Below are 17077 nucleotides of genomic sequence, written 5' to 3' on the forward strand. Positions count from 1 at the left end.
CATATAGCAATATATAAAAACACTATATGATGAAAAAAATATGAAAAGTAATTCACTGAATATAATAACTAGCTCATTCAGATAATGAATAATATGTAAATTATAATAGTTGTCTCATTGAAACATGAGTTTTTGCATCCTTTGTTAGACAATAAGTGTAAAAAACTCTGCTTAAATATAAAAACTGAAACTATAATCAGTACATTAAATCATAATTGGTTGTGTGTTTTCTTTCCCTTTATTGTCAGAAACAGTATTTTGTCAAAAACATAATATCACAGATAAAGACAAACTAGTGAAACAGTAAGTTTTAAATTATTTAGAGATATAAATAAGCATCCTTTTCAGGATGATAGTTGATTTACATATATATGGTTAAGAAATGTAAAAACAAAATTTAATATAAAACCTGGTTTGGAATTAAGCACAAAGTTACACAATGAGCTATTTGTGCTCTGCCCACCACAGGTATTAAACCCCAGTTTCTTGCAGTGTGAGTCCACAGCCATATCACTGTGTAATTGGAGGAGAAATATAAAATAATGAATTAGTATTTCATATTTACTTTATTAAATCTTGCCATTGATTACATGTTGAGACACTACTCTTAGCAACAAATTATACAGATAGCATAAAGTCAAGCTAGTAAAAGTATTAAATTATTACATTTTTTTTTAATAACTATCATTTCCATAACAATAAGTTATCTACATATAAAGGGTCAGAAAATGTAAAAATGTATAATTAAATATAAAACTAATTTAAGTGTTTCAGATATTAAATTGTCCATCTCATTTTGTGATTAGAAAAAAAATGAACTGGTGTCAGAATGAATAAATAAATCCATATTTTGATATTGTTCTCATTATGCAAATCATTTAAAATCTAACAGATCACATATTTAATCATGAAAAATATTTTGTTTTTCTTTTAAATTTACTGTCTTCATGTTTAAAATTTCTGAAGCTGAACCATAAATGAACAGGCATTAAAATGATGTGAGTAGAAAAGAAAATGAATGCCATAACTTTTAACAGAGGATATTTTTCACAATTAAGTTCTAGAATACTCAAGTATTTCCACCATACAAGAATATGCATCAAATGAATATACACAGACAGTTATTTAAAAAAAAAGTTTTATGAGCAATAATACGAATATTTTGATTGAGAAAGTTACAAATTATTCAAAATATTGCATCAAAAACATATAAAAATCAAATTTTAAAGAACACATTTGAAGTATACTAATATTATGTTGTTAAAATACATGAACACTCAAGTATTTCCACCATACAAGAATATGCATCAAATAAACAAACACAGACAGTTATTTAAAAAAATAAAATTTTATGAGCAATAATACAAATATTTCAATTAAGAAAGTTCCAAATTATTCAAAATATTGCATTAAAAACATATAAAAGTAAAATTTTAAAGAACACAATTGAAATATACTAATATTATGTTGTTAAAGCACATGATTAACATCAAGAAGAACTGTCTTGATGTTATTAGAATCCGAAGTTTTCATCAGAGCAATACATAAAGTCAGCATAAATGAAAACCAGGACCTTTCCCTTGGGCTTCTGCAATTTAAAATTTCATATTTTAATGAACAATAAAAATTGAAAATATGAAGGAAAAGTCATAAATACTGAATAATTGTTGTGTGAAACCGTGGGTACTTTACAAATGAAGTGGTAAAGCTCAATGCTCTGGAGTACAATGTGTCCATCAACTTAAAAAGTTTTACTTGTTTCTTGTTAAATACAAAGCTAAGCAGAAAGCTATTTGTACTCTGCCCACTGTGGGATTAAAATCCAATTTTTAGCATTATAAGCCCATAGATGTACTGCTGAACCACTGGGTGGGGCATGTTAAAAAGCATGTTAAAGTTATGAAACCAATCGTTCTCGTTCCACCTACCCATACATCAACAGAAGATTAGTATTTAACACATTGAACTATAGAGAATTGAGTTAGTTACATTAAAATTATTTTGAATATGCAAGTCAACAAGTCATGTGACAACTACACTATTATAAAGTAGTAGCAGAACACCATACATCAGAATTTGACATTCTTTGAAGGTATGTAGATACTATAATGTCCCAAATATTGATCACTTTTTGAAAGGGTGTTAAACAATTCTTTCCAAAGCAAAATATTCAAACATTCAGGTTATAAAGATGCATTCAAATCAGCAATTAAGAATTCTGAAGATTACAATATCCCTTATGTTTAATGGTATGGGAAAACAAAGGAATATGAATAAACTTGGAGACAGGGAACATTTTGAAAGAGACCCTTAACAAGTTCTCCCTAGCCATGGGGAGCATTTTTGGTAAGCAAATTATTCTGTCTTATACCAAATGAGAATATACAACAGCAATGATCAGTGGCCACCTATACGACTTGTGTAACATTACACAACACAATAAAAAGGATTTATGCCTGGAAAAGCAATACAATTCATGTGCACATCAGTTGCTTTCACAACACAATAGTTCAACCCTTATATATCTCAATCAGTTGGAGAATGAAGCAGATAATCATGCTTCTCTACACACAGACATACTGATCAAGTAACTGGTTGCATGTTTATGGTGTGTTGGTACTGTCGAAACAGATTCTGGGAAACTCAATCTCTCTACAACACTCTTGTTTTTTGAATACTGAAGTACATCCAATTGAATAAAAAAGATCATAACACCACTTTTAATTTGTTCATTGAGATACATTCAGTAAAGTTATTTCATGAAAATAATAATTAATTAAAAAACATGACATATCATTATGTAACACATTTTTTCTAAGTTTTGCAAATATGACATTCCCAAAATATTTTGCATTTATTCAACTTTGTTACTGAATAAAATTATTTACTTCCAGTAACACAGCAGAATGTCTGCACATTTATACTGCTAGAAATCTAGTTTCAATACCCATGGTGAGCAGAGCACAGATATCCCTTCTTGTAGCTTTTTGTTTAATAATCAACATTAACCAAAGCAAAAGTTTATTTTGCTTGATACATGGAATTAAAAGCACTTAAGCACAAATGAATAAAATGAAACTATCATTATCAAATGACAACATAAATAAAGATCAATGTTTGGACTTTTTTATGTCTTTACATTGAAAATAATCACAAAATGGATGAAAGAAAGAGTATGAAAGATTGTTTGTTTGTATTTTGATTTTGTGCAAAACTACACGATGGTTATCTGCACTAGCTTTCCCTAATTTAGCAGTGAAGACTGGAGGGAAAGCAACTAGCCATGGCCACACACCTCAAACTCTTGGGCTACTCTTTTATCAATGAATAGTGGGCTTGATAATCACATAATAATGCCCCCACAGCTGAAAGGGAGAGCATGTTTGGTGTGATGGAGATTCAAACCCATGACCCTCACATCCTAGGTGTAGTGTGAAAGAAGAGATGCAGATTAATTAGCCCTTTGCTATTTCAAATCAAAATCTAAATTCTCTTTCACCTAAATAATCATAAAATCTCATTCCTAAGTAATAATATTGTCATTATAATTCTTAGCACATACCTAACATACTGCTTAGAAATGATGTATAAGTAGCGGTTCCAGTAACGGCTCCCACTGGAGCTGGATTTTTACGAACTGTGTGTATAAAGAACTTTTTCCCATTTGGTTGTATTGGCCCTTGAACTTCTACTTCCACGACATGATAATCTGTAAGGCTGTGATAGTCGTAGAAGCATTAACTACTTGAAAACTATATATAATTTGTGATTTCACAAAATAACTCTTAAACACAATTTTAATTTACAGATTTTGAACAGTTACTATTTTTCTGCAATTCAACATAAATTAAACATAAAATAATTTTAACCATGCCTTAACATACAGGTACTCTATTAATCATAAACTGCATACTATAATTGGACACCATGTGATACAGTAATATTCAGAAATATTAAAAAAGAGACCATATTTAATTGAAAAATACTCAACGTATGCTTGTTTTTTCTTGTAAAAAACTAACAGATATGTTCATTAGCAAGCAGGTCCATTAAGATACCATTCTTTTCAGAACTGTCATCAAAATTTTCAAAGAAAATTATTCTTCTAAAGCTTTATTTGAAGACAACAAAAGCACTAATTTGCATTAGATTCTCATAGTCTACTGCAACACTAGGTCTATTTCACCTTATTTCACATCACTTTTAAACTCTGTTGTCACTTATTCACGATAGTATCATCTAATAAATTACTTAAAATCTTTAAATAAAATAAATTATGTCTGTATAAGTATACCAATAAACCTACAAAATTTAAATATCATGTAAATAAATTTTCATTTTAAAGGAGTTTAGTTTTTTATTCTATTTCAAACACTTTGAGTAAGTGCAGACTGTGTAAAATACCAAAAAATATGCATATAGAAAATACGAGTTACCTGGGGTCAGATATTAAACATGCTTGAGTGTGATCAAAACCAAGGGTGTGACCTGCCATTGCAGCAGCAGCCATTGTGTTGACATTATTTGGAGCTTTCAGACACAGATCCCGTACAGAACCTATAAATTTCCAAAAAATTCACTTTAGAATTGATTTTATTTTTTATTAAACCTTCAAGTAACATCTAATATGTAAGTATACATTATCTTAGACATGCATGTGAACAAAATAAAAATTATGCATGAGTAAATAAATTTCTTACATATAGATAGGAGAGTGATTGAAGATATTAAATTCTATTTGGAAAGTAATATATTTACAAAACAGATTTTTCACAGTATACAACAGGGTTAATCATATTTAGTTTTGTCCTCTACAACATGACAAATGTATATCTCACCTTGATATAGGATAACAGCATGTTCCTTCACTTGTTCATTTTTGTTTTGTAGCTCCCCAACTAACTTCAAACAAGACGGATGTTTGCTCATGGTCACTTTTAACCCCTGAAATACACATTGCACGATAGTTATACAAGGTAAAACTATATTCTGCACATAAAAAGAAATCTCATCCTGCAGTATGTTTTTTTATGCTTTTGAGATTAACACGCATATTTATTTTATTCACATCATTTTAACTCTATAAATGGATCCCTTTTTTCCCCACAAAATTTCTTGTCATTTTTATGTGTGACAAATGTTGTACTTAGAATTTACAAACAATTTCAAAAGACAATATAAAGGACTAACTGAAATAGAATATAATGTCTGAACATTTATTAATCTTGGATTACCAAATAATTACAAATGAAGGATAAAGTAATTATCAAAACAAAATTTTAAGTTATTGGTATATCTTCTAAAACATTACTGAGATAAATAAAAAATCATCTAAGACACAAATTCACTATCAGTGTTTTTGAAACCATATTTTATTTTAGAACATTTATACAAGATTTCAAAATGCTAGTAAAATAATTAAAGTTCAATATAATGGGTTAACATACTTGTTTTGCTTAGTTTATTAGAATATTTTTAACTATTGTTTACAAGTTGAGGTATCTGTCCTTTGTCTGGATTATGATATAAAAAAATGTGGAGGAAGATGCAAAGACAAATGAAGAAATCCTAAGTTTCACACAATTTATTTATAACATAACATTACTGTATTCATTATTACCTCATCAAAAGTTTTGTATAAGCTTTAAGAACTCAATATGTACATACTTAAAACATGGTACACACTGTGCTCTGGTCAGAGTGACTTTGTAGAAACAGGTGGCAGTAGGGATGCCTTCTGTTACTACCTTCAAAACCCAGCTGTTAATATTTTTCAAGTGTTTCTCATTATTAGTTAGTTTCTGATCATTGGCCACTGAAGTGTCTTACATGTTAAAGTTGCCGAGTTTATGTATTATTGCAACAGTGGTGACCATATTTTTTTCACTGCATTCCACCATACAGGGCACTAGTGCATTGTCTAAGATATATAAAACATTTCTGTGGCCTCCCATCACACTGTGTGTATTCTGTTTTTTAGAGTTTAATAGTTTTTTCTTTAGTGTAAGAATGTGGCATCATATATGAATGCAGTTAATGTTAAGTTAAGGATAATAAATGTTTGATAACAGCAACAATGGAAGATGGGAATTGTGAACCTTCATTAACAAAAGTATCATCCAACAAAGTGTGGGCCAGGCATGGTCAGATGGTTAAGGCACTTGGCTTATAATCTGAAGCTCATGGATTCAAATCCTCGTCACACCAAATATGCTCATCTTTTAAACTGTGGTGGCATTATAATGTGATGATAAAACCTACTATTCAATGGTAAAAGAGCAGCCCAAGAGTTAACATTGGGTGGTGATGACTAGCTACCTTCCTTACACTGATAAATTAGAAATGAGTAGTGTAGATAGCCCTCTTGTACCTTTGCATGAAATTCAAAACAAGCACATAAACACAAAGTCTGGATGAGAGTGGGCCAATAGCATAGGAATAATTAGATAATGGACAAACAGACAGACACAGAATTTTATGCTTTATATACATAAATCATCATGACACAAAATTTCAAGTCCTTCATATATCTTATAAAATATTATTAAATGAAATAAAACATCATCTAAAACATATTCACTATCAGTGTCTTTGGAACCTGGTTTTGCTTTAGAACATTTTGTTTGAAACATTGTAGTGAAATATATTTATGGTATGAAATCAAAACAATGTTGTTTTGTTTAAAAATGTCAGTGTTTTAGATAGGAAAATGTTTTTTCAATTCTTTTTGGGCACTCATTAGAAGTATATATCAACATTTTCTTCTAGTTTTCAGACATAAACTGTATTCCAGCCTATGTGAGTGTATATACTAAAACTCTAATTTTTTTGTTTATATATGAGAATTTTTGTGCAAAGCCACACACATGTCCACAATTTTAAATTGATACATTAGAGATAAGGCTGTTAGCTAGTCAACAGGACGTTACTCCAACTCCTATGCTACTACTGCCCAACAAAAGTGCAATGTGAATTTTTACAGCAATGAGACGTATATCATACATCTTGGTATTCACAGTCCAGGTATACTATCTGTTTGACCTTGTCCAGCCCCTCTAACACCTTAAGTATATATTGAAACATAAAATATTTCCATTAGCATAATTATTTTATGCTAAACTGTTCAAGAACATTTAACTTTGAACAGGTGTAAATGGTACATGCCATTATATTTAAACAAATGACAATGCACATTATATATATAAGAATAGTATTATCATGCTGTCTGTAAGCAGAAGACCTATGTGAGTGAGAGAGAGGGCACAGTAGGAAAACAAACAAATGCATCAACAATACAAAATTATTTCAGGTTCAAAGTTTCCCAAAAGACAAAAATAGATAAGAATGGGAACTGATCAATCTGTTAAAATGTCAAATATACACTCAAAGAATGTATCAGACATTGAATGTGACAGCTTACAAAAAAAAACAACAATAAACAAGCAAATATAATTTATGCTAAAATTGAATAAATCCATTAGGGATAATAGTGACAAAAAAGTTTTTTTGTTATAGCAAAGCCACATCAGGATATCAGCTGTATCTGTGAAGGGAAATCAAACCCCAACTTTAGAGTTTTAAATCCACAGACTTACTGATGCACCAATGGAAGACAAGAAAACGAAAAGGAAGAAAAAAAGGAACGAAAGAAAAGAAGAAGAAACCAGCAATGAAACAGAAAAACCAATTCGTGATGAATTAAACAAACCAGATGCTGCAGAGAAATCTATGTTTGATAACCCTAGGATATGGCTAAAAGTAATAAATACAGCAACCCATAACTTTTGATCAGCAGAGTTCATAAATTAACTAATTTCTGTTTCTTACTATATCAAGAAAACTGTTATTTTACAAAAACAACTACTATTGTGTACTTAAAAACTGTTAAAAGATCTTAAAAAGTCAGTTTAATATAATATTCATTATTCTTAGAGGCTTTGAAACATTCAATGAAACACTTTCCATAAAACATTTCTCTTGTAGATTGAAAATGGGCATCCTTGAAAAAAAGATTATCTCAATTTCGCAAATGTTTTTAATATGTTTATGAAAATATCTGTTTGCTTGAAGAGGGTTAACTGTTGGACTATGTGAATGATATTAAGCTCAGGTCATTTTTAACCTTATGTTTCTCAGTATAAATCTCATGACATGGCACACATTTAGATAAATATAAAACAGGTTTGGAATTACAGTTGTTTTGAACAATAATTACACAAAACTGTCTCACCAGTAGAACCACAAACCATGGCTCATTCCCTTTAATGTGGCCTCTGGTAGTTGCCACAATATAAATTTGTAGTGGGTTTCTTTGAGAATAAAATATTCAATCTATTCAACACCTTTTAAATATGAATCATATCTTCTATTTAAAATTTATATTAAAATGGATTTTGGATTAAAATTTTGTAATTTGGGATATTTTACATAATTTTGATGAATTTTGTCAACTGATCAAAGTCTGTATACAGCAATGGGACATAAGCCATGCATCTACAAATTCACTGGATGTTCATGTCACACAAATTGGATGTTCAATAGAAGTTGGCCTTGAGAACTTGCCAATCATAACCTAGAGTTATTTGTGTCAGGTTTAGTTTTGTGATATGTAAAGTTCATAACAGTTATAAGAATTGTTAAGTAATTTCTATAAAAGTAAATTCAAAATAAACAAGAAATACAATTAAATAATGGCAAAAGGCAGTGGAAAATAGAAAACATAATAATGTAGCTCAATATGTAGGAAATCAAACCATATGCACTGCTGGCCAAAATCTTAAGACCAAGGAAAATAAAGACAAAATATGCATTTTGTGTTGTTATACTCAACCACTTATTTGAGTAGAGCTTTGAAAGATGAAAATATAAAAAGGGAAAATAAAAGACTTTTTTAGCATTTAATAGGGAAAATGTAAACACTATGAAATTAGCCTAAATACCAGCTGGTCAAAAGTTTAAGACCATGCCAAAAAGAAGTCCTAAACAGGGTAGGAAATGCCCAACAAGAGGTCTCAGTAGTGAGTGAGTTACGACCATCATTGCAAATAACTTCAAACATAAGAAAATAAAAAAAGGAAAATTAAAATAAAAAACTTTTTTAGCATTTAATAAGAAAAATATAAACACAATGAAATTAGCCTAAATACTAGCTGGCCAAAAGTTTAAGACCATACTGAAACGAAACGTTAATTGGTAAACAGTAATGAAATTTAGTCATTTGTGTTCAAGCATTAGCGTTGTCAACATCTCCCACTGACATCTCCTGTTACATTTGGTAAAAACATGGCAAAGGCTGAAAAGTTGACAGAATTGAACATGGCAGAATTGTCGAGCAGCAAAAGCAAGGTCTCTCTCAACGTGCCATTGCTGGTGAGATTGGGCATAGTAAAACTGCTGTTGCAAATTTCTTAAAGGGCCCTGAGGGATACAGAACAAGAATTTCAAGTGGTCAGTCCAGCATTGAGCAGGAGGATTTGGCAAGTTGTCTGGCAAGACACCAGCTGATGATTGAACCAGATTAAGGCCCTTACAGATGCAGAATGCAGCTCAAGAACAATAAGACGGCATTTATGACAGAAAGGCTTTTAAAACTGTAAATGTCTTCAAAGGCCATGCCTCTTTCCACACTGCAAACCACTCAGTTAAACTTTGCTGAGAAGCACCAAACATGGGAGGTAGAAAAGTGGAAGAAGGTTTTGTTCTTTAATGAGAAACAATTTATCCTGGATGGTCCAGATGGCTTTCAATGTTACTGGCATGATAAGGATAACCCACCGGATACATTTTCTACACGACACAGTGGAGGAGGTTCCATCATGATCTAGGTGCTTTCTCCTTCCATGCAACAATGGAGTTTCATGTTATACAGGAGCTTCAAACAGCAGCTGGCTACATTGGCATGTTGGAGAGAGCATCCTCACTGACTGCAGGCCCTCGCTTGTGTGGAAATGACTGGATCTTTCAGCAGGATAACACAGTAATCTACATGCCTGCAAGACAAAGGACTTTTTCATGGTGAATAACGTGATTCTTTTGGACCATCCAGCATGTTCACTGGAACTGAACTCCACTGAAAATGTTTGGGGGTGGATGGCAAGGGAAGTCTAGAGAAATGGATGTCAATTCCAAACAGTGCATGATCTTCGTGAAACCATCTTCACCACTTGGAATAACATTCCAGCCAGCCTTCTGCAAATGCTTATATTGACCCTGCCAAAGTGAATTTTTGAAGTTATTCGCAATAACAGCTGTGCAACTCACTACTTGGACCTCTTGTTGGGCATTTCCTACCTTGTTTAGGACTTCTTTTTGGTATGGTCTTAAACTTTTGACCAGCTAGTATTTAGGTTAATTTCATAGTGTTCACATTTTCCCTATTGAATGCTAAAAAGTTTTTATTTTTATTTTCCCTTTTGTTATTTTCATCTTTTGAAGCTCTACTCAAATAAGTGGTTGAGTCCAACAATGCAAAATGCATATTTTGTCTATGTTCATTGGCCTTAAGAATTTGGCTAGCAGTGTAGAAATATATAACTTACATATATAAAAATAGATTTTTTAAGGAGGAATATTACTAAAACGTAAAGTAAGTTTAATCATGAACTTAGTTGTGGAAATCTTTGCAGAGACTTGCAAAGGTCAACAACCCCAGGATCAAGATTGGTACCATTTGGTGTAACAGTATTTAACAGTGCTGTCCAATAAGCTTCTTTAGTTTTCCTATTTCTGTTAGATGTAAATTTTGTCACTATACCCATAACTTTCATGTTTTCAAAAGAGTGTCTAGACATCTCAAAGTGTTTTGTGACTGGAAGTTCTTTGCTTTTTTTATTGTTGATTTTGATTATTAAAACGTTACCATATAGTTGTTTTGGTTTGACTTGCATACTGAAAATTGCATTTTCAGAAATGATTAAGTAAATAACCATTTTTGTAGCGCAGTTTATGGAATTAGTGATTTTCAACAGAAGAAGAATGTAATACTTCTGATAGCTGGCAGAGATGTTGTTGTCTTTGCTTTAACATGGAAATCTTTTTTTATTATGTTACATGCTGATGCCTGGAACATATAGATATCTTTTACCAATGATCTGATTTTGTCTTTAATTATTTTTTATAATGCTTACCTTAATGATTGGATTAACTCATGTGGGTAGAGTTTTCTCAAAAAAAAAAGTTCTAAAAGGGATCAAAATTATATGGTCACCAAGTGACCACCATTCCATAAGCATGCTGGTAGACAGTAGGCTACTCCACATTGTTTTACTTGTTGACTACAATATACACACACTGTCTTCACTGTTTTCTCAAAAAAATTTCTTCATCAAGATGAAAAAAATGAGATCAGAAACTTCAGTTGACATTTCTGAGGTAAATACCAAATTTTTCTTATAATGTTTTTACTTGTTGTTGACACATATGAAAATAATTTTTATGATACAAATACATGAAAACCTATTTGTTCTGTGCTTCAGTTTCTTAGACCTATTCCTGAACTCTAGATCAACCTTTCAAGTATGCATTCATTACTAATATCTTGCCAATCTTCTTAATATATAATGAAGAATATTAGCTCAAATTTACGCTTTACTTCATTCCATGAACATAATAAGTGTCATAAGCAGTGTTTTTAGATAACTAAAGCATTACGTTGACAAACTGAGTAATCTTGAAAGTAATCCAATCTAAGAGAAATTATCAGAAGTTGTTACAGTTAATTTAAAAGGGGAGATTTCATCTTCCAGTGACTCATTACCTCATTGAAACCTGTCAAACCACTTGAAAATCATCTTTTTTTTTAGAGCATCACATCTGTAAACTATCATTTGTATTTCATGGGTACTTGTAGTTGTCTTCCCACTCTTTAAACAAAATTTCATGTTTCACCACTGCTGAAAATACGACATTTTTGAAGAAGGGTGCAAACACTTTCTGCATAAAGGAAGATCATAACACACTGGAAAGTAATAACCGGAGCAGACTCAGCATACACATTAAGGGGGTTGACGTAATAACTCTGCTCACTTGCATTCCTCCAGCAACACAACCACCAAGAGCTCATTTCTGGTGAGATCATCCACTGAGCTTTTTACCACCCTTTGTATTATATTTATCAGAAGCTTTACTGTTAATACATTCATTATCTGTGTTGTTCTGATGTAAAGTCAAGCCATGATCCGATCCAAAGTAGATAACAAATGAAAAATGTCATCTGTCACAATTATATTATGGTAATTTTCAATGAAATGTGTGTAACTCTGGCTCAGACTGTCTTGTGTACTTATTTTTGCATTTACTTCACAAGATTGAAAATAAAAAAATTAGTCAAAGCATTCATGGTCTTAGTACACATAACATGGACTAACATGGTTGTCACCCATGTGATCATCCTGCCAGATCTAATGGGCAAAACTTGACATTGGATGTGTAAGCAATGCAAGTTTGCTGTTTCAGACCTGAAAATACAGTAACAGAAATATCATGAACCAGTGTTCACATAAAATTTAGTGTTTGTGCTTGTCTTGTAATATTATACCAAATGTATGTAAATTTTGTAGTCTAATTTTGGTAGGCAAGTTAAGATAAAACATTTGCTCATGGTCTAAACATGGTAAATTTATTAGGGTATGCAGCTACCTGTCAAAAGAGTTGTATATTTAATATGTCAATGCATGAGAAAGTGTAATGGATGAAATAAAAGTGTTTTATTGTTGATACACTAAAATGGTTTGAGGAAAATCTTGAAAGAGGCAATGCAACATTGTGATAATTTAGCTACCAGTATTTGTGGTTGTTTACTAGCAAACAGTGAATTAATAAAAATGTAAAGATTTTTATTCAAATGATAAGAAGTCTGTATTAGTACACAAAGTGAATTGTGATTACTGACCTATGAGACATTATTGGAAAATATGGTGCACCTGGTATTTTCATCAGTATTGGTAAAATAAAGTTTTCAATTTCAATACAGAAATATTCAACAGTTAACGAATTTACACTAAAAAATAAAAAGTTCAAAATACGTTTTGGATAAAATGCAGGTACTGGTAGTAAGAATATTGTTTAATTGGATTAAACTAAAATATTCATAAGTTGGTGCAATATTCATCTGCAGAATATGAAATCTGCCAACATTAGCTTATGTGCTATACTAAAGAGAAACTTAGTGTACTGTTTGGTTTTCATCTAATATATTAGATTGTACAGATTGGTATATTTAATAAAACTTATGTTATATGATAGACATTGGGGAATGAATGATAACAGAAACCTCAGTAATAACACATTTATTCAACCCAGCAGAGGATTTAGCAAAACATAGATGCTTGTCTTCAAATAATTTAAGTAGTTAATTAATTCAAGTTATATGTATATGAGCCAGTCAAGAAAATAATACATAAGATGTTCATCAAAAATAGACCCAACAAGAAATTATAGCCACTATCAACATAAGAACAGCCATTCTTGACACTCCTCTGAAGAAAGAAGATTAGCAGCCAAAACTAATTACTAACTAGTTTCTAGTTGCATAGCAAGTTTGGTGATATACAGGCTACTTACCATGACAGTGATAGAAGTAAGTGTTATGCTAATGAATCCTCATGCTCAGAAACTAGAGGCTAGTATTCTTAAATGGCTAGATTGTTTTCAGTTACTTATGTTAGAGTATGTTATAATAGCAACCAGATAATATTGGAAGATTCACATGCATGGGAGTGGTAACTTTACTGAATGCATTTATTTGATAATGATACAGCTATATGCTGGTTGAGTGTAAGCCTCATATTATACCTGCTGGGTCAGGATGTTCATAAATGCAGAGAAGCTCTATGCAAATGAGTACAGCATGTATGCCTGCAGAGGTGGTACTTTGCCAATACTCACCAGAATATCTGCACACATTTATGCACACCAACATTTCTCTACCATGAGTGATAAAAGTGTTTGTTTGGCAGTATGTGTGATTTCGGGATTAACATGCATTCTTTGAGACTCCTGAAAGTGATATGATCTTTAGTATGACCATAGGGGAAAGAACCAATATATATAGACCAGTTGTCCATTTAGCATTCAAATTCACATGGATGTTGTCAAGCATAAGGTCTCAAGTCTTCACAAATGACTTAACCATTGACCATTCCTGATGTTCTTCCAGTCCTAAGTTTGCCAACTTTGGAACCGTCCACAGTAAGGATAATAAAAGCCCTCTTAGAAACACAGATGCAAACAAGCTTGCAGACAATCCACTCAGTAGAGTTATTGACTCTGAACACCATACATGAATTAACAGAGAAATGGGGCTGATGATAGTGATGTGCAACTTGTTGATAACTGGAATATATAACTTGTCCAACATTGAAGGTAACATATTAGTAATATCTCACTATCAGACCTGTCCACACCTTCCACATGACCACTACACCTTAAGGCCAAAACAGAACTTTCCAGAGCTACATTCAAACATAAAGCTCCCTAGACTTAAGAAATACCAATATTGATTTGTTATGGCTACTTCAAGGATGCTCATAGCACCTATACCATCCAAGGTAGTTAGTTTCAATGTCAGGCTACATTTTTGACTATTTCACAACTGTTAGAAGTTTCAGTTTCAGTGAATGGCCCAACAACAGCTCTATACTGTAAAATTGACCAGTGTCTCCCCCAATTACACTTCTAATAAACCATTGCCTTAAAATGTCACTGCCAAACTCAGGCAGGTCAATGGATGAAAGTCTGGATGCTGTGTCATTGAGTATCATACTTGACAAGATCAAGAGAAGACAAGATCCTCCTGGTTGGAACAAGAAATCTGTCAAGTTCAGATGAGATTTGTACAAACCTGGAAGATCCTGTTGAAAGTAAAGAAAACAATTCAGCAGACAACTGCAACCAACAAAAAGTCAATTTCTGTGCTTGAGAATATATTGTTTGAACTCCAATAAATGACTTGGTTAGTGACCCCCAACATATTATTTTGTTATTTATCCTTATTTGGTAATAACTAGTTAGTTATGACTTTTCTTAAGTAGCATTGTGAAATTAAGTACAATGTATGACATTACCCTAAATTACTGGTTATACAAATACTTATCAAGTCACTTCCTTTGCTTTGATAAGCTCAGTGGTTGCATTTATTAACATGTTGTGCTATTGTAAAAAGGGATAAGAAATTATAAATGTATTGTGAAATTACGATGTATCAAAGGACTAATATTGCTTCACTCAAGGACTTCATTTTTATGTATTTTGTAGTATCATTCATAAAAATGCTTTTTGATAAAGGGTTATTGATTTTATGTCATAATAACATATTTAAAATCATTTAATCTATCATAAAGGTTGTGATTTTAGTCTCATCTATGTGTAATGTGAAAATGTTTTAGAAGGGTGAAAGCAATTTAAAACAAGTTCATAACAAATGATGGTTAACATTTATCATTTCACTGTATTTAAAACTTTCAAATTAAAGATGACCAATAGGTTACCTGGAAGCAAACAAAGAAGGAAAAAATATACCATGAAAGCATAGTATGTGTAATGCTTTTTAATTCCATTTTCAGTTTAGGCAGGTCAAAGTTCATTGCTCCCACATGGTATTTCTCTCTTTTGACAAGTTTAATTTCCCATTTTGTGCTGCTTTCTGTATGTGAAGTTTTTTACAATGCATGCCACAATCCTTCTACATCCTCCTATTGATATAAAAGATTCCAATGTGTCTCTCATGCAAATGTGTTATAATCTTCACCAACATGTGATGCATGTAACTCTCTCTGTGCACCACTACTGAACCACCACTTCTCACTTATCAGTGCTAAAGTTCAGATGTCTTTTTTTTGTTACAATTCAGCTATAGAGTGCTTTACTTCAGTTTAACTTATACTGTATTTCATTTATTTTCAAGAAATTTTTACTTATGTTTTGAAAACATTTATTTACCCATGTTTTGCTATCAAATTTTTTCCTTGTTTTTTTCAATGTCGAGTATGAATTAAAAAGTTAACACTACCACTTTGGGTCCTTCTCATTTGTCTGATGCCATACTTCAAATCATAGATGCAAGCAACCCTTTGGGGGGATTTATCAGCAATTATTTGCAACAAGATTGAACATTATACATAACAATCTTTTTCTTCTCCCATTAACCCTCTTCTTTATTAGCCTATTGATCATGGCCATACTGATGAGGATTTCAATTGTTTGTCCCCTCTCAGAGTTCACAGTACCTTCTTACACCTTGCCTAAGGATTATATTTGCCCTTTGTTGGCTTTCTTGGATTTTATTTCTTAGGTGTGTGATATTTTGTCTATTGCTGTTATTTCTTATGATTGAAGTCCTTCCTTTTACATGATTCTGCTTCTCAACCTTAATTGGTTTTCCCCATCCCCTGATATTTAGGTTCACACTAAGCATTCTGTCTCTTTAACTAGGTGAGGCATTAGTATGTTGTCTTCCATGGGCAAAAAATTAGCCTGCTCTCTGTTATCATAGGACAGAAAGCCTTTATCTGGACCAATAATTGTTAGATTCAGTTTTGTCTATTTGGATGGCAGGTCACAAATCTTCCATTCATCTATCACGTGCCTAGTATTCCCATCTTTGTCTTTTCATGAAGACTCTGTTGTGGTACCTTTTCTTAAAACAGCCCCTGTCCATGGTTGTTCATATGATCACTGATGGTTTTTCTAGGGATGTCCACTCCCTCTTCCTTTCCACACTGGACTACCTGTTATCTCTGGCTCTGGCCCTGCAAATGTATTTTCTTTATTGTTGAGACCTTTTTTCACCTAATTTCATGTAAGTTGATTCACATACACATGCATAGTTCACTAAAACCCCTGAAAAAATTAGCAAAAGAGAAATATTCCAAAATTGTTTATTATTTCTATTTGTGATCTGTAAAAAGTCATTTTTGAATAAAATCTCTTGAAAATTTAGAGCTATATGAAACAGTTTTGTCAGGCAATAACCTGACCACTTTTTCATGGTATGTATAACTACAACTTATGTATTAAAACTTGCTTCCTTTAATTGTGTGTATCTAATATTTGTAATATAAACAACTCAAAATTCAATCTT

General features: G+C 31.9%; 1 protein-coding gene across 8 annotated transcripts in view; it reads right to left on the reverse strand.

Moving 5' to 3' along the window:
- Positions 1-316: 316 nt before the first annotated feature.
- LOC143252905 (aspartate dehydrogenase domain-containing protein-like) overlaps positions 317-17077 on the reverse strand; it is a 40273-nt gene continuing 23512 nt past the window's right edge. For 4 of the 8 annotated variants that reach the window (XM_076505744.1, XM_076505749.1, XM_076505747.1 and 1 more), the window contains 4 exons: positions 4839-4944; positions 4437-4557; positions 3563-3717; positions 337-513 (listed from right to left, as the gene is read on the reverse strand). In XM_076505744.1, the coding sequence (XP_076361859.1) occupies positions 398-513; positions 3563-3717; positions 4437-4557; positions 4839-4944 (498 nt within the window). In that variant the 3' untranslated portion in view covers positions 337-397. Of the gene's footprint in view, positions 514-1332; positions 1589-3562; positions 3718-4436; positions 4558-4838; positions 4945-17077 lie in introns of those variants that run through there. The other 4 variants (XM_076505751.1, XM_076505750.1, XM_076505752.1 and 1 more) reach the window with 3 other exon arrangements.

The sequence above is a fragment of the Tachypleus tridentatus genome, chromosome 6 (assembly GCF_004210375.1).
Source record: "Tachypleus tridentatus isolate NWPU-2018 chromosome 6, ASM421037v1, whole genome shotgun sequence".
NCBI classification, from domain to species: domain Eukaryota; kingdom Metazoa; phylum Arthropoda; class Merostomata; order Xiphosura; family Limulidae; genus Tachypleus; species Tachypleus tridentatus.